The sequence below is a fragment of the Nycticebus coucang genome, chromosome 14, assembly GCF_027406575.1.
Source record: "Nycticebus coucang isolate mNycCou1 chromosome 14, mNycCou1.pri, whole genome shotgun sequence".
Lineage (NCBI taxonomy): Eukaryota > Metazoa > Chordata > Mammalia > Primates > Lorisidae > Nycticebus > Nycticebus coucang.
Genome location: NC_069793.1, coordinates 86,036,642 through 86,058,919, shown reverse-complemented (window position 1 = coordinate 86,058,919; position 22,278 = coordinate 86,036,642). Strand labels below are relative to the sequence as shown.

Below are 22,278 nucleotides of genomic sequence, written 5' to 3'. Positions count from 1 at the left end.
GCAACAGCGGGATATATAGAACAGGGACAGATCGTGGAAAACTACGAATATTATGGTAAAGTTTGGGCTTGACTCCATAGGCAGTGAGGAAATCAGCGAAGATTTAAGCTGGAGAGTGATACGATCAGGTCTCTGTGTTTGATAGATCAGTTCGGTATTGGTTTGGGATAATACTTGGATTAGTAGAAGAAAAATGACAAATGCAGCAGTCCGGGAAGTGACAGTTAAAACAGACCTGACCTGGCGTGCAGCTCATGCTTGTACTCCCAGAGCTTTGGGAGTCTGAGGTGGGTGGATCACTTCACGCAGACCACCCTGAGCAGCATAGTGAGACCCGGCACTACTAAAAAAGTAAAGTATTATCTAGGCATGGTGGCGCTGGTAGTCGCAGCTACTCAGGAGGCTGACGAGGAAGGATGACTTGAGCTCAGGAGTTTGAGGTTCCAGTGAGCCCTGATTGCACCACTGAACTCCAGCGAGGGTGACAGAGCAAGATCTTGTCTGTTTAAAAAAAAAAGTGAAACTTAGGATGGAGAAGGCATCTGGGACTTTCAAGACTGGTTGGATGTGATAGGTTTGAGGAAAAGATGGTTATAATCTAAAACAGTCATTTGGAAATGGATATGTCACTGCACTGTGATGGGCACAGCTGATGCTTCTAACCTTGAGTCTTCAGTGGGCCTAATTGGAAGATGTCCTTTGCTAGTAGCTTTAGTACTGGAGAAGGTGGGTGGTTGTATTGCTCTATATTTAGAAATTAGCAGGGCAGCTATGACAAATTGATAAGGATCTAAGGGCACTGTGAGTTAGGAAGGGAAGTGGAGCAGGGAGAGCCAGTCAGGAAGGCCAGTGAACCATGGAGATTGCTTATCTTCCCTCAGCTGAAGATTGGGTGAAGAGCAAGTTAAGAAAGTGAGATATATGGGAAGGGTGAGCACCTGATTAGAGATTAATAGCCTTGAGTTTAAGATTAGAGAGGCAGAGTAATTCTCTGAAATGGTAAGTCCAGGGTGTGATGACTGATGCCCAATACCCAAGTGTGAAGGTGGATAAGGGATGTAGAATTTGAGGAATTTTGAGCTAGGTTGTCAATAGTATACCCTTATGGACAATAAAATTCCCATGATGATAGCAGTCTGGAGTAGAAAGGAATGTTGGTGAAGAAAGTGAGCCAGATGACAAAACCCTTAGGGAGTGAGGAGGAGAGGTTAACAGGAGGGGGTGATGGCAACATGGAGGCTGTGTGCTGAAGAGCTGTGGCCTCAGAGGAAGAAGGCCTTTATATAAAGGTGGGAACTGATGGTAGTGGGGGCTTGCCAGTTGACATGAGAAAATGCTCATTTCATTTTTGGGCTTTGTTAGCCCCGAAGTAAAGAGTCTTCTCTGTGAAAGGCTACAGGGAAGTGGATTCCTGGGAGGAATGTCAGTTGAGGGGAGAATTCTGTTAAATATTTGGAGGTGGGTGGGTAGTAGTGATTATTCATTGTGGAATAAAAATTTCAGTATAAAGGTTGGAAAGAGAGTTAGCAGTTGAAGAAAGACCTGGACAGAGAAAGTGGGTAGAGGAAGCACATGGCACCATGAGTTATCTAGAAGGTCTGGAATGATGAAGAGGAGCTTCGTTGACAGGACAACAGTAATGTTTGGATCGACTGTAGGGAAACTTGGGGTCCTAGGAAATCTGAGGACCAAAGTGGAATCGGTTACTTAATGAGGTTAATAGATTGCTGTCTTTGCTCCAAGTTCAAATGCCTTGCCAATTGCAAGATTCTTATTCTCTCACCGTTTATAGTTTAAAAAGGTGATCTTGTAGCTAAAGCATTAAGTGCAGTTATTGACAGTCAAGGGAAGTGTAGAAGATTGAGTATTTAGCTCCAGCTTGAAGACCTAAGGATGACTTCTAGAGAAGCTAGTTTTTTAACTGGGTCTTAGAGGGTAAGTAAATGTTAATAAATAGATTGGGGCAAAGGAGCATTCTATTTTGGAATGGCATGAAGCAAGGGCTTGAATTTCGGGAAATACAGAGCTTGTTTGTGGAACAGTTCATAAAAGGTAAATGTAGAGAGCTTGACTTCAAGATGAGCAAGGGAGAAATGGAAAAAAAAGCAGTGGAAATTATAGTGTGTTATACCAGTAGCCATGGTGATCAGAAGCATGAACAGAGCCAGTAAGACAGAAGAAAAAAACAACTACAGAAAGTGGGGCTCTGCATTCCAGCCTGCCTGAGCAGCCTCGAAGGGCAGCACTTCAGTTTGATACCAGGAGAATGTTTAACATTTCTGAGGGTGTGTGTGTGTATGTATGCGTGCATGTATATGTGTGTGTATTTGTGTGTGTGTGTGTATGCGTGTGTGTGTGGTGTTTCTGCCATAATCACAACAGTGCTATGATATATCCCTATTCCTATACCCCCTCCAGCTCCTCATGGTTTTCTTGGAGTTAAATTTTTTTTGTAGACTGGTTATGCTAAAATATACATTAGTGCTTATTCAAATATAACATTATGGATCATAATACCTACCAGTGTTTATGTGTGTCAGAAAAGAGAAGTTAATAATTAAAGGCTATTTACCACACTTTTGCTTGAAAGACTGTTTTTTTGAATCTGAGGTTGCAAAGTAGGTATTAGTTGCAGTACCTGGATTCGTTTGTTATTTTATTTCTCTTAGATTTATTTACTTTATAGTTTGGTTCTAAAGAGTCATTTAGTTTCTTGGTGTAACATGCTGTAGTATTCGTTCTGACAATATTTTTCTAGATAATACACTCCCCATAATTTCAAATCATGTTTTATTGTCTTGAAGAGTTTTCTCTTTTCTCCCAGAAGGTCATTTGTGCGTAAAGTAGCATTGTACATTTGAACTTGCTCCAAATACAATTTATCAGGTATTAATTGCTCTGTCAGTTAGAATCATGTTTGTATAGAATAGAAAACTCTACTACAGTGGTTTTAAAAATTGAAGTTCATTTAATTTTCATTTATACAGTATTTATTTTATTTTTATTTTGAGATGGGGTCTCATTGTATTGCCCATGCTGTTCTTGAATTGCTGGGTTCAAGTAATCCTCTCACCAGTTCCTCCTGATTAGCTGGGACAACAGGGGTGTGTACCTGTGTCAGCCACTTATTTTACATAACAAGAATTCCACAGGTAAAAATTGTTGGTCCAATGATGCTTCAAGGACCTGTTTTTATCTGATTTGACTCCCTGTTCTTAGCAGTCCAGTGTGTTACTTTTGTTTATAAGATGGCTACTGTTATTTCCAAACTTTACATTCCTTTTCAGTCTAGGGCAGTGGTTCTCAACCTTCCTAATGCCGCAGTGTATTTTCATTGTTACAAGGGGGTTGCGACCCACAGGTTGAGAACTGCTGGTCTAGGGAAAGTAAGAAAGGACAAGGACTGCACTGTGGTTTCTGCTCCCCTGTATGAAGAACAGGTTTCTCTAACTAACCATTAGCAGACTTCCCACTAAATCTCACTGACTAGCCACAAGAAAAACAAAAGCAAGCCTGTCATCTTGGGCTGGGCACAGACTGCTCCTGATTAAAGTTAGGGACAAAGGGGGAACAATGTGGAGTGGGAAACTAACAGTATTTAAGTAGTGTGCCTAAGTTTGGTTATTTTGCCTGTTATTTTATTACAGATGGCATTTCATCAATCAGAAGTTAGCTACAAGGAAAGAAAAGCATTATCAGCATATTTATTTTTCTTTCTTTACATTATAAAACTAGATAGTACAAGTCCTTGCTCTTTTGTATACGTTATAGGTTTGTTGGGCATAAAACCAAAATGTTGTTCTTAAAATTTATTATCAACCTAGCATGAAGCATTTCCTTAAAATCTAATAAAAAATGTTGACTTTTGGTATAAAGGAGACCAAATATGTTTGGCATGGAGCTTTAGAAAAATGTATTTTTGAAATCTGAACTTTAGGTTCAGTTTAAAGTGTTTGAGGTTTTTCTACCATTGTTTTTTTTTTTTTTTTACCCGAAATAATTTTAATTTTCTTTTACTGATAAAAAAGAAATTATATCAGTCATTCATTTTTTGGCATATTGTTAGTATATTTTTTAATTTAACAAACATAATAGATGTTGACAATATTCACAGACATCAAAGTAGATCTTTGGAAAATAAAAACAAATAAAAACAATTCTTGTTCTTGGGGCAGTTAAAGTTTGGGTAGTGAGACAAAATGTACCTACTTGAAATCAAGCAATGAAAATATGTGATCAGGTAGCAAAAGTTTTATAGGAATTCAAGAAAATAAAAGTAACTGTAGAGTGCAGTACCTTAGTTTAATGGATGAAGTAGATATTTAAGTCAGGCTGGTTCAAGTGGGGTTTGATGCCCTGGGAAGCTGTGAGGTACCACAGATGGCCTGTCTCTCCCTTGTCATCTGTTGCTCTTATGCGCATCTGGCTGTTTTAAACTCTTTGTAGTGTATCAGGTGCTCCCTGTGTCTTGAAACTTCCTATCTTTGCAGTGCCTTTTGTTTGTTTGGGATTTGCTTACCTTTTTGTCACCTGCCTTCTAGACTCATTTTAAATAGCATCTTCTCTGTGAAGTCTTCCTTGAAGACTTCCTGGCCAGAGGTAGCTTCTTCCTTTTCTTTTCTTTTCTCCCAAAGCTATGTGTGTGTGTGCGCGTGCACACGTGTAGAGTCAGTATCATATTGCACCATTTGTTTACTTATCCATTTTTGCCATAAGCTTGTGAGTATCATGAACATGAGGACTGTGTTACATGTATCTCCAAATCCTAGTGTCTGGTATAGTTGTTTTGTACATTGGACCACTCAGTGAATGTCCTTTGGATAAATGGATGCATGGATAGATAAGAAAGAGGAATTAGCCTGGAATGTCTTCATGAATTCATGGAAAGTCTGTCCAGAGGGAGCCTAAGTGGTAAGAATACTTGACCCCACCCACTGCAGGAATAGAAAATTTATACTTGAGCAATATTTAGAGATAAGATTAAATAGGCAAAGAGATGACACTAGATGCCAATGAAAGCTTTAATAAATAATGGAGTTATATTAAATACAGTGTCTGAAATTGGTCTTTAAAGCCTTCATTTTTCAAACACACTATACTGTACTTTTTTATTTTGTAGTGCCTCCACTTCTCATTCAGAGAATTCAGTGCATACAAAATCAGCTTCTGTTGTATCATCAGATTCCATTTCGACTTCTGCAGAAAACTTTTCTCCTGATTTGAGGGTATGTATACTGTTTTAAAGTTCTGATGAAGTACTTTCTGTTAGGTATTGGCGGCCAGTACCTTTAATTAAGCAGGAGATACTGACAGAATGTTTTCATAGATCCAATCTATAAAATATTCCAGAACAGGCCAGCACATTTGGAATGCTTCCTTATTTGTAAAAGAAAAGTGCATAATTTATCTCTAAGGTTGATGACTTTAAGTTCTTTGCCAAAAATACATAATGAATTTCTTTCTGGTATGAAAAGTTTTCGTGATTACTTCCATAATAATGGCCAATAATAATTAACATTTATGAGTGCTTACTATGTGCCGATGATTATTCTGAAGGCTGTGCATGAATTATCTCTTATAAAACTGCACCAATTCTGTCACCATTCGACAGATGATAATAACTCATAGAAATTAAGTAACATGTTCAAGGTCTCATAGCTAATAAATTCTGCTGCCAGTATTCCAGCCCATGCAGTCCGGTTTGAGAGCTAAGTGACTTAAACCCCGGGTGATAGTTCCTACACATCTCATTATAGTTTGTTAAGTATTTATTAAGGGTCTTGTTTCTGTGAAATTAATCACATCACCAATATCCTGTAGCACTTTGTACATTTCTGGATTCATCTGCTTTTCTATAAACCCTTGCCTTTAAATGATGGAGAAAAGGAATCTCCTGTGTGGTGCTAACCCTTTAACCTTACTTTATAGTCTTTTTTTCTTTAAACAGTAGACATTTATTTTTTTATTTTTCTGGAAGCTGGGAAGTCCAAGATCAAGTCCAAGACCCTGGCATATCTTGCGTCTGTGAGGGCATGTTGTCTCCTGGTAACATTTTCATGTGGTAGAGAGCATCTATGATCATTTCTCCTATCAAATGGCTGCTTACATGCCACTGCATGTATGACACTGCTAAATTTACATGCCACTGCACGCACACAACTGCATTTACAGCCACTACATTTATGATACTACTACATTCACACACCATTGCGGTTATATGCCAGTGCACGTACACGCCACTGCAAGTATGGTGCCACCACATTTACATGCCACTGCATATATGATAGCACTGCATGCAAATGCTGCTGAATTTGCATGCCACTGCATGTACAAGTCACTGCATTCACAGCCATGACATGTATGATGCTGCTAAATTTACATGCCACTGCACACACATTTACAGCCACTGCATGTATGATACCGCTGCATTTACATGTCAGTACATGCACACGCTAGAGCATGTCTGATGCCACTGCATATACATGTCACTGCATTTCTGCCCACTGCATGCAGGACACCACTGCATCTACATGCCAGTGCTTGTGCCCACCACTGCACTTTCATGCTACTGCATTCACACATCAGCACATGCATAACACTACATGCACACACTACTGCATTTACATGTCACTGCATTTAGGATTCCACTGCATGTATCACACCACATCATTGACACGCCAGTGCATCAGTGAAACAGCATTTATATATCACAACGTATTGTGCCACTGCATGTAAACACCACATTTTCATGCAAGTGTATGTATCACAGCACATCATTGACACGCCAGTGCATTTATGAAACTGCATTTACATACCACTACATCTGTGATGCCACTGTGCGTACACACCACTGCATTTATACACTCCTGTATATACATGTCACTGCATATATGATGCTACTGCACTTATACACCACTGCACGTATGATGCCACTGCATTTACACACCAGTACATGTGTAATACCACTGCATGTGTGACTCCACTGTACTTGCTGCCACTACCTTTACATGCCACTGCACTTACGGGCCACTGCGTTCACACAAGTACATGTATGATGCCAGTGCATGTTCACACCACTGCTTGTATGATGCCATTGCATGCACATGCCGCTGTAAGTATGATGCCACTACACAGAATTGGTGATGATTCCTTATTCTTTGTGGAATTCACATTCTCAATGATTGGATGATATAATCTATTTTTAAAGGTTTGCACATACATTTTTTTCATGTCCTATATGAAACAATACTTCATCAAATCTGAGTTTTGAGTGGAAATTGCTTTGTTTTCTATTAATTTTATAAGTCCCTCCCTTTCACCTACCGTTGCTGGGGGTACCATCAGTAACCATACCAGATGTGTTGACAGTGGACAAAGATAATTGCTTTGACATATTTTTTACTGCTTCATATAAATCTCTTGATTTAGTTGTCTTTTAATGGCACAAAAGAAGCCATTTTTCAGTGACATTATATTCGTCATCAATATCTCTAAAACTGGCAAGTTGAGCCGTATTTGTAGCATCAGTGCTGTCCATCGCCAAAGCATAAAATTTAAAATTAGCAGCTTTATTCTCCAAACTTCTTTTGATAGATTTTCCAGTTTCTGAAATTCTCCTGGCTGTAGTCTGGTGAGAAAAACTGATTTTAGAATTACGCCCCTATTTTTCAGGGCAAATTATATCTGCTGTACTTTCCATACATTGCATAATAAATTCACCAGTAAATGATTTTGATTTTTTTTTCCTATTAAATATGCTACACATAGTTAGCTTTTATAGTGGAGTTGTAACTTAAAAATTTTGTTGAGAAAACAGGCTTTTTTATCAGTGTAACTGTTTTGTCATTAGGACACAATCTTCATAGGCATCAAATTTGCAGCATATTTTTGTATAGAATGCCTTTTCAATTTGTAGCCTTTGAAAATTTGTACAAATTCCCTATAAATTAAGCTTAGTGCCTCACTGCTGCCTTGACAAAAAAGCGGTCACCAGTCCACACAATTTTCCTTCATCTGTAATTTTTCTTTTTGGGGGTTCTGTTTTCTTTTGAGATGTTGTAGAAGCCACACTGGGCTTGATAATAATAAGGGATTATATTTACTTTTATTATGAAAGTTAAATGACAGAAAAATAGAAAGCAAGGTTTGTGTGCTCCCACTTCTTGGCTGCTGATGCGGGTTGAGGCCGTCACCTGTGAAGTGCAGCGGGAGGTGTGTGGGGTGCAGCCAAGTGTGGAAGTGCCTTGAATAATCTAATAAGAGCTCTCGCCTGACTTCTCGCTAACATTACACTCCTCACATCGCAGGGGTAGGCTGCAGGATTGCCGAGTGCCCACTTACTTGTCCCTCCGGTCCCACGAACATCTGCCAATCACAGACCTTTCTGTCTCCATGCCTCCCCCCTTTCCGGAGTGCCAGGTGCTTAGAACCATCCAGTCTGCAACCTTTTCAGATTAGCTTCTTTCATTAACAGTTTGCTTTTAAACTTCCTTCATACCCCCGCATGGCTTGACAGCTTATTTCTTTTTATCACTGAGTCCATATTCCGTTGTCTGGATGTACCATGGTTTAGTAATCCATTCACCAGTAAAGGACATTTTGGTTGCTTCCAAATTTTGGCAATTATGAACAGCTTGTATTTTAAGATTAAAATTTGGATTTTTTTTCTTGATATTAGGTATATTTGTTTCTCAGGGTTGCTGTAACAGAGTACCACGAATTGGTGGCTTAAAACGACAAAACTTTATTCCCTCACTGCTCCCTCCTCACTGCTGGTGAAAGCTGGCCATCTCTGCCGTTCCTTAGATTGGAGCTGCACAGATTAATCTCAGCTTCCATGGTCACATGGAATTTCCCCTGTGTCTTCACGTGGCTGTCTGCTTGTAAGGACCCCAGTTACACTGAATTAGGGGCCCACCCTACGCCAATATAACCTCATCCTAACTAATTTTATCTGCAATACCCCATTTCCAAGTAAGGTTGTGTTATGAGGGATTGGCAGATAGGACTTCAGCAGCTTCTTTATCGCAGGGCACCGTCCAGTCCACGTAGGAGGTGATGCTTCCCACACTGTCCTTCACATAGCCATCCTCTTTGTTGTAGTCGAATCATGATGGTGATGTAATGTAATGTTGTTCAGCTTTTGCTAACTGTGGTTTCAGCTGAAAACCAAATTGCCAAAGACTGTGTCATAAAAAGAAAGGGCTTCCCTGTGCTGAATTTGGATGCACTTTCAAATGGGTACCTATAAGGTTTATCCCAGAAGCCAGTGTCTGGATCATTTCTGTTTGTGTGGTTCATTTGTCCACTTTGTGGTTTGTAAGTATAAAGAGTATAAAAAGTAGAAGGAAATATAACAGATATCAATAATTTTTTAGTAGAATTATCCCATGAAAAAATAAATTTATTTGTTTCTTCTGGGCTTTAGTATATAAAGTGACTAGGGAGGATAGTTTGTAACTTTTATATACTAAGTTTTCCCTTTCAGGTGATTATTATTTAGTGTTTTGCAGATTTCCTAAAAATTCTTTCCTATTTTTCTACTATCTGGTCATTCCATGTGAAAAATTGACTCATAAATTTGTCAACTTCCAGATCAAGATTTCTGAATTTCCTTTATAGTAATTGATTGTGCGTGCGTGCATGTGTGTGTGTGTGTGTGTGTGTCTGAGAAAGAGAGAGACAGAGGGAGGTGTAGATAGAAAAGGAGAGAGAAAGAGAGAACGGGAGGGAGAAAGAGGAAGGAAGGGAGAGAGAGGTTCATGTCACATGGAAAATTACTGAGCAGTGTGAAAATAATTTGTTGCGGAGGGCATGGAAGAAAACTAGGGTCAGAGAGAGCAAAATCAAACTGATGATAGAATAAGAATTAAAAAAAGAATTACAAATTTGAATCTTGTGAGTTTTTTGTTTATAAGTAAAAATTTTAATCAGATCAATGACTGTTCTTGATAAAAGCATTAAATACTCTATTAAATGTTGTCTTGTGTAGCCTTACCTCCTAATGCGGCCAGAGCTCAGAGGCAAGCAGGGATCTAGTGCCTCTGAGTGGGCACAGTCTGGGCAACCTGATGGTAACATTATTTTGGCCAAGGAAGAGTAAATGTTTAATGGATTCCAGAGAATTTTCTCTAGCAGTGAATTTCTCTTTTTCTCTCCTTTCCCCTCACTTTGTCCCCGCATTGTATCTGCATTTCTCTTCCACTGCTTATGTACTTGAGATGCAGTTCCTCTCAGATAAAATCATTAAGTAATATTACACAGTTGTTCAGTTTGTTTTATAAGCCTAGGATCAAATTTGATCACTTTTTCCAACGTACCCTATCCCTCTTTATTTTTACTACCACACACGAATCCAGGATTTTGCTATTTCCGTCCTGGATTATTTATCTTTGTCATGTTCAGTTCTGTGCCCTTCTTGGCCAGGCCGTCTGCCTCCATCAAAGGCCTGCAGGGATTTTGTTTTTTTTACATGAGTGGCTTCTTTTAAAATGCTTACCTCCTCTCCACTATTTTGTTATAAAACTGAACACACAACCAAATTGAACACACAACCAAATTTCTGCCGTTAACTTTTCATTCTGCTGTACTGTTTTGATCTCACATCCATCATCTGTCTATCCCTTTCTTTACCCATTTGGCCAGCTTACTTTGTAATGTATTTCAAAGTAAATTGCAGACATCATATGTTTCCAACTAAATACTTCAGCATGTAAATCATTAACTAGAGCTAAATATCATATATAGTTTTTCCTTCAATATAAAACTTGTATTTAGTGAAGTGCAGAAATCTTAAGTGTATATTCTATGAGTTTAGAAGAATGCATATTTTCTAAAGTGTATATTCTACGAGTTTAGAAGAAATCGCTATCAATATACAGAACTCGTTATCACCTGGATATTTTCCTCAGGCCTCTTGCTCAGTCCATACTCCTTATAGTAACCATTGTTCTGAGGTAGATTAGTTTTTCTGTTGCAAAATTTAATATACTTGGACTCATACAATATGGACTCTCTTGCTGAAGGCTTCTTTATAATGTTTCAAAATCCTTGCCCTTTTTTTTTGAGACAGAGTCTCACCTGGTCACCCTCGGTAGAGTGCTATGGCATCATACCTCACAGCAACCTCAAACTCTTGGGCTCAAGAGATTCACTTGCCTCAGCCTTCTGAGTAGCTGGGACTATAGGCACCCACCACAACACCCGGTTATTTTTAAAGACAAGGTCTCACTTCTTGCTCAGGCTGGTCTTGAACTTGTGAGCTCAGGTGATCCACCCGCCTCAGCCTCCCAAGTGCTGGGATTATAGACGTGAGCCACCAGTGTCTGGCTGCCCCCTCCTTTTTTTTGAAGTCTTTCATGAGGACACCCTAAATTTTCCCTTCATTTTTATTTCTCAAGCCATCTCCTTTATTCTCTCAGGCAAACATTTCAATTATTTTATTAATTTTCCCAAATTGTCAGACTCAGATATTCTGGCTGTCTCCTCAGCCTTTATAAATATTGAAAGAAAGGGAAAAGATATGTTGCTTTCTTTAGCAACCATTCTATAGGTAAATCTAGAATTTAGTAGTTCAAGGGTCAAAGAGAGCGAGGGAGAGAAAACTGCTCTGGTTCCTTGTGTGACATGCTACCTCAAATATTAATCCCTGGGTATCTTAGAGCAGAAGAACGAAGCACCAAGTGATTAGGCTATTGTGTAACAGACAGTGAAAACTTCTGTTTGTGCTTCTGTAAAGTAGGCCTGTGATTGTCAACTTATGATAGGGTTATATCCAGATAAATCTGTTAAAAGTTAAAAATATGGTACTATGAACCATCATAAATTGGATGCTGTGTTTCTTACATTTTAACAGTATTTTGCAAACCTATAATGTGGTTACATTATATCGTAGTTGCATACCTGTAAGGTGGATATTAAGACAGTGTTAATGATAGGAATGATGAAACTAAGACTCAGAGGTTAGCATGGTGGTAGTGAGTGGGGGCAAGTACTTAGGATAGGAAACCTGTGTCTTTGCCTTACACCACAGTCATGTATTTTAATTTTGATTCTCCCTTTTCTGCTGAATTGCAGCTTCAGGTAATTTGTTTTTCTTTTTTCAAAAAAAGGACTTCTAGGTTATATTTTCAGAGACCTGGCAAATCTGAGAATGACTTCCTATTGCTATTTAAATACATTATGAAACCACTTCCCTTCCCAGCTCTGATGACATTTTGTAATTGTCTTCTGGAATATGGTATTATAGATAAATCTGAAGCTAACCTGATCTTGCTTCCTTTGAAGGTAACTTCTCTTCTTTTTTTTTCTGCCTGTATTCTCATAGTTTGTTTTTTAATTCTTGTAGTTCAAAAAATTTGCCGAGGTGCACCTCGCTATGTCTCTGTTGGTTGATTTTGTATAGTATTTTCTTGGTTTTTATTATTTTTCCTAATGATTTTATCTTTGTTCTTTTCCTTCACATTCTTACAGCACTTTTCATGTTTGCCCTTAACATTAATGCTGTTTTTGGAAAAATCAGTTCTTTACTAATTCCGTACAGATTTTATTTCTGCCATTATATTTTAAAATTTCATTATAGTCACCCCTCATCTCACCATTTTTCTTACCTCAGTGTGTCTCCCCTTGTGGCTCTCTGTTTCTGTTAATTAGGAAATATTACATATTTTCTTTTATGCATGCCAAGTACTTTATTCATGCTTCTTCTGATGTCTTTAAGGAATTATAATATTTTCAGAAGACTATAGTTTTTCTTTTTTTTTTAAGCTTTAAGGTAACATTCCCCTTTCTTTGTCAAATAATCATTTTTCTAAGTCTTATTTTTTCTCTTTTGTTTGATTAGCCCTAGATTTGTTCAGAATCACTGTTTGTCAGCAAACACAGGGTCTGGATTGCCCTTGTCCCTGCTCAGTTCACTTGGGTGCTACTTAGATTTTCTTTTCATATCTCCAGTGGTAGAAATGAATTTGTAATAATTAATGAAGCCTCTAGTATGCACAGATTTATTAAAAAAATGATAGTAGTAGCCCGGCAGGACCAAGATGGGGTCTTACATCGCTTCTGTTCATTGCCTTCTCTTTGGACAGTCTGGTCAGAGAGATTATGAGGAAGCCCGCAGTTCTCAATACGTGTTGCTTGTATAAGTTTTCTTCTTGTTTTATGAAGTCTTATTTATGAGGATTATCCCTTCCTTGTAACTGTGTGTCTTCACCAGAACTACCCTCCTCTTCTCTATGTACCACAGACACATTTTCTAGGGGTTACAGTTTCCTTCTGAATGTGGAAATACAGAAAGAGAGGGGGCCATGGGGAATAGCACTGCAGCAGCCACTAGAAGGTCGACCCCTGTAGGGTGGGAACTACTGCCTGGCTTCATAAGCGATGTCATCTTTGTATTTCTGAGTGAGGCAGCAGACTCGATAAAGTATCTTCCTGTCTAATCTTTCACATGTGCAGCCTTGTTTTTTTTTTTTTTTTCAGTATACTATATGCTAGTTAATATTATATCTTTTGATCTAATTCTTGTGCTTTCATGATTACTAGAAATTATTTGCAGATTCTGGCAATAAGTTACTATGAATGTTTATTGTTACTAATGGTCAACACTTATTGAGTACATCTTATGCACCAACACTGATATAAATGCTTTAAGTGTGTTAACTTATTCAATTTTTATAACCCTATGTGTGATACTATAATTATTACCATTGTATAGATGGGGAACTTGAGGCTTAGAGAAGTCAAGTGCCTTGGCTAAGAGCACTTAGCTCGTATGTGGCACAGTCAGGATTCCAACCTGGGAGGCGCCTGTGGCTCAGTGAGTAGGGCGCCGACCCCATATACCGAGGGTAGCAGGTTCAAACCCGGCCCCGGCCAAACTGCAACAAAAAATAGCCGGGTGTTGTGGCGGGCGCCTGTAGTCTCAGCTACTGGGGAGGCTGAGGCAAGAGAATCACCTAAGCCCAAGAGCTGGAGGTTGCTGTGAGCTGTGATGCCACGACACTCTACCAAGGGTGATAAAATGAGACTCTGTCTCTACCAAAAAAAAAAAAAAAAAAAGGATTCCAACCTGGAGAGCCTATATTTTTGCATGTTCCAAGTTTTTAATGTATCTTTTTTTCCCCTCCATCTTCATAGGTTGGTCCTCTCTCTCTTCCTTCCTCCTTTCCCTTCTTTTATGAATATATAAAAGACTGGCAGCTAGACAGCATTAAAAAAAGATGTTTCTTTATGTTTACAGCATATCTCTGAGTTGAGATGTACTGTAAGTATAAACAGACCCTGAATATTGAAGGCTTAATATGAGAAAGACTGTAATTAAAGTCAATTTTGCCTATTTCTACCACTTTGAATATGAATACTATAAAATTAAAACTTATATATGTACTTCATGTTACATTTCTCTTGGGCATTTAAAAGTGTATGAAGTATGGTGTCTATAGGAGTCTTATAGAGAAGAGGCTCAACAGGAAGCGAGAGAACTTGGTGAGTGAGGTGGGAACTCGTGCAGAGGAGACAGCTAAGGCCATTTTGAAGGTCCATAAAAGGTGACCTTTAAGGCAACAGTAGTACTTTGTTTTTAACCTTTTTTTTTTTTTTTTTTGAGGTCTTTAAGTCTGCTCTTTGGAAAAAAGGAAATAAAAATCAAAACAATTAAAATATTATTTTGAAAGTCTTTTTTTTAGGTAGTATTAATTCATAGTGTAATATAACTCCTCAAGGTTGAAGACGGTCTGGTCTTTGTCATGTCCCTAAACACCTGATGTGGTAGTCCAGATGTGGTAGTGCCATTTGCCAAGTGTGGAGTTCAGATCAGCTTTCTGTCCATTCAGTTCAGGAGGCCTGTGGTCCACCCTGGTAGGGATTGACATGAGGCAGGTGAATGTGTGGAGCTGGGGCCTGAGAACAATCTCTGTTGGCTCTACAGTTTGAAGTAAGTTTAAATCATAGATAGGTCTGAGATCACCAGGAATTGAGTGAAATGTGAAGTTAATCTAGGACCATCACCTGAGTTGCAGTGAGAGCAAAGAAAAGGCATGTACAGGAGAGGAGGTGGCCGTGCTTGTGTGATCTCGAGATGCAGGAGGTAGAGATAGTGTCAAATGTGGCTAAGAGATAAAAATAAAGACTGAAATATGTCTGTTGTCTTTAATAATAAAGAGGTTACTGGGGAGAAAGCAGGTTCCTAGAAAGGGGTTGGATTAGCTGGCAAAGCCAGATTGCGGGAGGTTGAGGAATGGATGGGATTGGAGAAAGAAACTTATCTGGTAGTGAAAGAGGGAGAAGAAGGGAAGGCTTTTGTAGCTCTCAGGGTATGTGTAGCTTTTGTAGCTCTCAGAGGATGTGTGTAGCACGGGACCACTCGGGCTGTGTGTGGTATATCTTCTCTGTCGTAACTCCTGGAGAGAGAATCACTGTTTCTGGTCTGTTCCTGGGATGGAGTGTGGCATCTTTCACAAGGTAATTGCTCATTAACAGTTTTGATTATGATTTCATTTATTTAACAGCTCCTTTTCAACAAGATTCTTCATTAACATCATTTCCAAATTCTCTAAACATTACATCTACATGAGGACTTAAATTTATCCACGTTTTAAATGCACCTAGGCTTGGCTTAATTGTAAAGGAATGGGCTTTGGAATCCATTACAATTGTAATTCACATTTTGACCTTGGCACTTTAGCTGCGTGATCTTGAACAAATTTGTTACTATTTGGCCTCTTTTTCTTCTCATCTGTGAATCGAGGATATAATACCTCCATTATTGTAAGTCTTTTGTAGAATTCAGTGTGAATACTTGTGAAGTCTTTTGTATAGAAATGTAAAGTGTTTTGATTGAATTAGGCACCCAGTAAATGCTTTCTTGAAATACAGTAGCTTCACATATTATACATGCCTGTATCAAAATGGCACATGTACCCCCCAAATATCTACACATCTCTTATGTACCTATAATAAATAAAAATTAAAAACAAAAAACAACAAGCATTATATATGGTGTGATGTTATAACTTTAAATAAGAGCAAGCATACTCAGTTAAAATTTGAGTGAAAAAATAGGCTTTGAGTAAAATAATGTTTCTTTCCCTCCCCATCCCAATCCAGGTCCTGAGGGAGTCTAACAAATTAGCAGAAATGGAAGAACCACCCTTGCTTCCAGGAGAAAATATTAAAGACATGGGTCTGTAATGGTATTTTTTGTTTAATTTCCTTCTCCTTTCCAACTCTCAGCACACGGAGAACAAACTGGCTGTCTGAGATATTTTCTGTCTGGCAGCACTCACTTCCTGCAGCCTGCCCCCCATCGCAGTGTGGTCTGTTGGACAAGCCAAGGCCTAGTTCTGTTGCTAGTGTTTGTGTTTGGACCACTGGGAAACATGCAAGTTGAATTATACTCTGCTGCTTCTCTGGTTTGTTTTACTTTCTTTGAAAGTTGGTGACTGTTTTTTAAACTGTTGCTGAATTCTGTATAGGGAAATTTTATTGTTTTATTTACTACATTTAGATACTGGATTACCTTGATAAAAATATTGAATTGCCACTTTATACAAGTAGTTTTTCCTTTTTGCAGTTTTTTTTGGCCAGGGCCAGGTTTGAACCCACCACCTCCAGTATATGGGGCCGGCGCCCTACTCCTTTGAGCCACGGGCCCCGCCCTGCAAGTAGTTTTTCTTAAGGCACATTCTCTGTTGTTTGCCTCCTTCATGCTTTTCTTTGAGTAAACTCTGGTCAGTGTGTGGATGGAGTTTTCCATCCCAGTCCTATGTCGGTGCCTTTCTCTGTCCAGCCTAATGCTTAGAACATGGGCTGGAGACTGAAAATGAGCACTCAAGGCGTGCTTTTGCCTCTGTGCTTTGCTTTGTTTCATCTATGTAATGATTACAAAATACTCAGATTTTGAGAAGTAGAGTAGTATGTTAGGAGAATGAAGTGAATGACTTCTTAAAGTATGTACCATCCTTCATATGATTATCATAATTTTTACAAAGAAATTTAATTTTCCTTGGCTAGTTGTCATTTCCTTGTGTAAAAATAAGCCAGCCACGGGTGGCCTGCCTCCTGACTGGGCTGTTGCTCCTCGGCACTCAGCACGCCTCTGTCTCTTCTTGCTCCTGCTGCTTGATTGACAATGGCCTAGTCTTTTTTTTCACACTTAGCCTTGTACATTGAGCTCACTGTCTGCTGATCTATGTACTGAGTTTGTCTGTTTTCATATTGGTTTTCTAGAATGATCCTAGTTACTACTGGGTACTTACTATCTCACTTTATCATTCTCAGAGTAATATTCTGAGAAAGATAATAACCCCATTTTGTGGATAAGGAAACTAAGGCATAGGGAGATAACCCATTAATAAAATCGTATCTAGCATTGGACATTTTCTTTTTCCCAGGCTGCTGCTACTTTGATATAAGCCTTTATTAAAGACTTTTGGGCTCCCACTCAGTCTCAGTTGTTGGTTCTTCCTCCGTTAAAAATCAACATTCCTCAGGACTTCACCTTTGATCCATTTCCCTTTTCCTTCCTATATACTCTTTTTAATTGATCATGTCTAAATGAGTACCTTCACCTACGATATTCTAGTCTGAATCTTTGTCCTAGACATATGCCCTTGGAGAGCCCATGGGAACCTTACATATCCAATATATTCCAAACTGAAATCATCACCTTTAACCCCAGACTTATTCTTTATCATTTGTTCTCTTTCTTAGTTGACATCAATACCAGCTGACTGTATGCTCAAGTTAGAAATGTGGTTGTCCTGCTAGAGTGCTCCTTTTCTCTGAACTCGTAACATCCACTCACTTATCCAATCTGAAGACGTCAGTCTCTAAGAATTTCATAAACATATCTGCTTTTCTTTTATTTGTATGTGCACTTGATATATTTATATATATTAAATTTCAGATACATGAAAAACTTCAAGTAGAAATTTCAAAACAGATACGAGAGCTTAGTCGAGAGATTTAATTTTGAGGTACATGCTTGGGAAAAATTTGTATATAGATATTAGTGGAAAATGGGAGGGGGTAAATAACCCAGAGAGTGTACGGGGCAAGAAGAGGGCCAAAACATAGCTTTGGAAAACACATCTTTCTTTTTTTTTTTTTTGGAGGCAGAGTCTCACTGTGTCACCCTTGGTAGAGTACCATTGCAGCAACCTCAAACTTTTGGACTTAAGCGATTCTCTTGCCTTAGTCCCAAGTAGCTGGGACTACAGGCACCCACCAGAATGCTTGGCTATTTTTTTTTGTTATTGTTGTTCAGCAGGCCCTGGCCAGGTTTGAACCCACCAGTCCGGGGGGTGCATGTGGCGGGTGGCCCTAACCACTGAGCTACAGGCACCAAGCCAGAAAACACGTCTTAAAATTATATGGGAAAAGTGCAATTAGGGAGGGAAATTGCAGAGTGGAGAGAGTGTGGTATAAGATAAACTGGAGAAAGCCAGAGTAGACATTTATCTTTGTTGGCGTCTGTACTTTACTTCCCCACTTCTGTGTCTTGGGTTAGTTAAGTCCTTTGACACCATCTCTACCCTTCTAGAGGATACTTGGCACTGGGGAGCAATTCCAAAGCCTGTGTTCCCAGAACATTTATTTGATTCTAGGGCTAAATGGACTTTCCCTTCTCTGTTAGGACACATACTTTTGTGTTCATCTTTCTGCAGAGGTTGGATTCTTACATATATTACATTTATTTATATATTTTTATTATTTCTCCTTATTGATGTTTATTTTCAAAGTCATTCTGACATACTTCACAGAAACTATTATGTGTTCTTCCTCTGTGATCTCTGAAAATTTGACAGGGTTAGTAAATCTAAGATTTTTTTTTTACTACTAGGCAGTACCATTATTGCAAAATTTAGAGAATACCAAACATGATTTAAAAAAAATCTGAATTTAAAATCATCTGTACATGAAAATTATTGTGAAAAAATTAATAAGATTCAACTTCATATATTCATTCACGTAAAAAGAGGTGGATTTTTAGTCGGTATAATACAGATCTGTATGGCTTAGGGTTTTTTTTTGTTGTTGTTAAAGTGAAAGTGGTGTTAGGAATGTCAGCGGAATGCCTTAGGAAGGTAACAGTCTCAGAATATCATGGTCTGGCCACATCAGCAGTAGAGGTATCCTCAGATTGCAGTGATTCCAACTTGTAACACAGTACAAAGATGTTAACGGGACTGTGCTCAGTTAGTGGCGTGGCTTTGCCATACGAGAGGAGGAAGCACAGTGTGGTTGAAAGAGCTTCGAAAAACTGGATTCAAGTCTTAATCTTAGCAGCGACTGGTTCTGAAATATTAGGCAAATTGTTTCGCTTTCCTGAGCTTTGATATTCTCATCTAAAAATTGTAGTAATTATATTCTGTATTTAAGGGTTGTTCAGAAAGTTAAATAAGGTGCTTAAGTGAAAAATAATGTAAAACTCTCAAGTTCTAGGTCACTGAAGGTAGCTGTCGTTATTGTCATTTATTGTGGTAAGGTTCCTTGTCACTCACAGTCTCCCTTCTGCCTGCTGTAAGCCTGCTGAGCGTAACTTGTCTGTTGCAGCGTGACTTAGCCTGAGGAGAGACAAGGAAGAGAAGGGGACAAGGCAAAGAGTGATGATCATAGTAGTGACATGGGATGAGCCCTGACATTTGTACAACACTTTCAATTTTAGAGGAACTCTTATGTATATTATCTCATGATTTTAGAATAAAAGGAAACAAAGCACCGGGCCAAAGAGACATATCCCACAGTGGGGTATGGAAGAACAAGACTGATGTTTCTTGCATGAGTAAGCAAACCAGCTCCGGAAGGACCCAGAAATGTGTTTAAACATTGAATAAAGCTTTCCTGTGTGAGGTACAGATTCAAAGGGGGAAAAAAAGTGTGCGAGGCAGATTTGTGTAACTTTATATAATGATGAGATTATTTAATTTTAAAACTTCCCTCTAAAAGAAACATACATTGGAAACAGTGATTTAAAAAATGTAACTCATACTTGAGCATTGCTGGGGGAATCATTTTGAAGGTTAAGAATGATTAAAAGATCAGTCTTAAAGCATATTCCACGCAAAGCAGTCAGTCCTTCAAAGTCATGACTAAGAAGCAAAGTCAGGAAGTTGCAATATCTTATTAAACATACTTCATGGCCCTACGTTTTCCCATAAGCTCTTTGAAATTTTCTTAGAAAGTTGTTGCTCCACAGAATTTCACCTCACTTCTTTGGAACAATGCAAATATTCCTTTATCACACAGCAGGAATTTGTGAATATTTTAAGATATAAAAACCTTATATTGCAAATTAAGAACTCTGCCAATTTTACGTAATATTTTGAGCTAGTGATTGCAGAGTTGTTTTGCTTAATCGATTAATCATTTAACAAAATATCACTTGGGATTATTTCATTACAAAGTTGGACATCAGTTATTTAATCAGGAATATAATGTCCTCTTACACTATTATTTTTCTAAGAAATTTTATTTCATATACATTTCATTTCACCTACAATATTTTCCCCAGAAATAGAATCAGACCAGCAGTTTTCAGTATTATATATATTTTGGGTATTACATTTCTAGAAGACTATTGACAAACTGAACTATGGCTAGGAAAGACCAAGAGGTTGGTGAGGCCATCTGGAAACTGTGATGAAATGAACAGTGACGGTGCCATGACACTTTTATTGTTGTTACTGTCGTTGCCAACACCTATCCATACTTCTACGCCAACCACCACACCTGTGTGTTCCAGCTGGGATAGTAGCTATCTCTCTTACTTCCTGTTTTGTCTCAGTGGAAGAGATGTCCGTCCATCCCTTCAGTCTTTTCCCTTTAATTCCATATTCTTTCCTCAGATCAGTGCAGGTTTGGAAGCTTGGATTAGGCTTCTGAGTTCTCTTGGAATCATTGATTCTGTGATTTTTGAGCATGAATTAGACTAGCAGTTAGAATAATTTTTGTAAGATGAGAAAGCAGATTTTAATTGCCCTGAAAAAATAAACTGGACTTTTTGCTTTTTCAGCTAAAGATGTAACTTATATATGTCCATTCACTGGTGCTGTACGAGGAACTTTGACTGTCACGAATTACAGGTTATATTTCAAAAGCATGGAACGGGTAAGACTGGGTTAGATTTTTGTATGTACATGTGTGTATTGTTTGCAGCCAGTTTGTTTATTTTTGATCATTTCTAATTAAAGGATTGCTGATTAAGATTTTTATCGGCTATAATTGTACAGTATTAATTGCTCGGTTTTAATTGTTTTTTTCTTCCCTTCCTTTAGAACCCCCCATTTGTTTTAGATGCTTCTCTTGGTGTGATAAGTAGAGTAGAAAAAATTGGTGGTGCTTCTAGTCGAGGTGAAAATTCTTATGGACTAGAAACTGTGTGCAAGGTAAATGTTTTAATACGCACGTGATTTCCTTTGTTTGGTATTACTCTTAAATTAAATAGAGCTTGTGTTTATAAACTTGTTTCCAAAATATCAAATGAATTTTTTAATAGAAATGCTATTCATGTAGAAGAAAACAAAAGTTAGCCATAATAGAAAAGATGATTCATTCTTTTGGACCTAATTCAGTATTTTGATATACTCACAAATTCAGAGCAACTTATTTTTATAATGACTGTCTTTAGTGTGCATAGTTCTGTACAGTGTACACGGTACTTCCACGTTCATTATTTTACTTTGAGCTTCATTTATGATCTTGTTAGTAGGCATTGTTAACTTTCACTTACAAGTTAGAAACATTAGGCTTTGCACCTTAAGGTAAAGTACTTTGCAATGGAAGAATTACATGCGTGTTCATCATCATCTATGTTTTTCTCTATCTAGTTCTTTGAATTTTTTTACTTCTGAAACAATCGTGGGAAAAATGTGATTATACACCTTCCCTAATATTTTTTTTGAGACAGAGTCTCAAGCCATCGCCCTGGGGTGGGGGTGGGGGGTAGAGTGCTATGGCAGCATAGCAGGAACCTACGCTGTTACCTTAGTAAATATTTTTATAACTAGTAGAATATTCAGTATTATTCGGTTAACAACAGAGGTCTCTGAAAGTATCGTAGAAGGGGCCCTACGGTGTTTGAGTTTACTGATAATGGTCTTGTTGCAAAGAAAAAATTATATTAAAAATGAGCAAGATGGCTTAGCGCTTGTAGCTCAGCAGCTAGGGCGCCAGCCACATACACCAGAGGTGGTGAGTTTGAACCCAGCCCGGGCCTGCCAAACAACAATGACAACTACAACCAAAAAATAGCTGGGTGTTGTGGTGGGTGCCTGTAGT

At 38.4% G+C, this 22,278-nt stretch overlaps 1 protein-coding gene across 6 annotated transcripts in view; it reads left to right on the top strand.

Moving 5' to 3' along the window:
- MTMR2 (myotubularin related protein 2) overlaps positions 1-22,278 on the top strand; it is a 94,682-nt gene that overhangs the window by 44,988 nt on the left and 27,416 nt on the right. For 5 of the 6 annotated variants that reach the window (XM_053560191.1, XM_053560190.1, XM_053560192.1 and 2 more), the window contains 4 exons: positions 5,120-5,225; positions 16,105-16,180; positions 21,014-21,108; positions 21,276-21,386. In XM_053560191.1, the coding sequence (XP_053416166.1) occupies positions 5,120-5,225; positions 16,105-16,180; positions 21,014-21,108; positions 21,276-21,386 (388 nt within the window). The remainder of the gene's footprint in view (positions 1-5,119; positions 5,226-16,104; positions 16,181-21,013; positions 21,109-21,275; positions 21,387-22,278) is intronic. The other variant, XM_053560196.1, reaches the window with a different exon arrangement.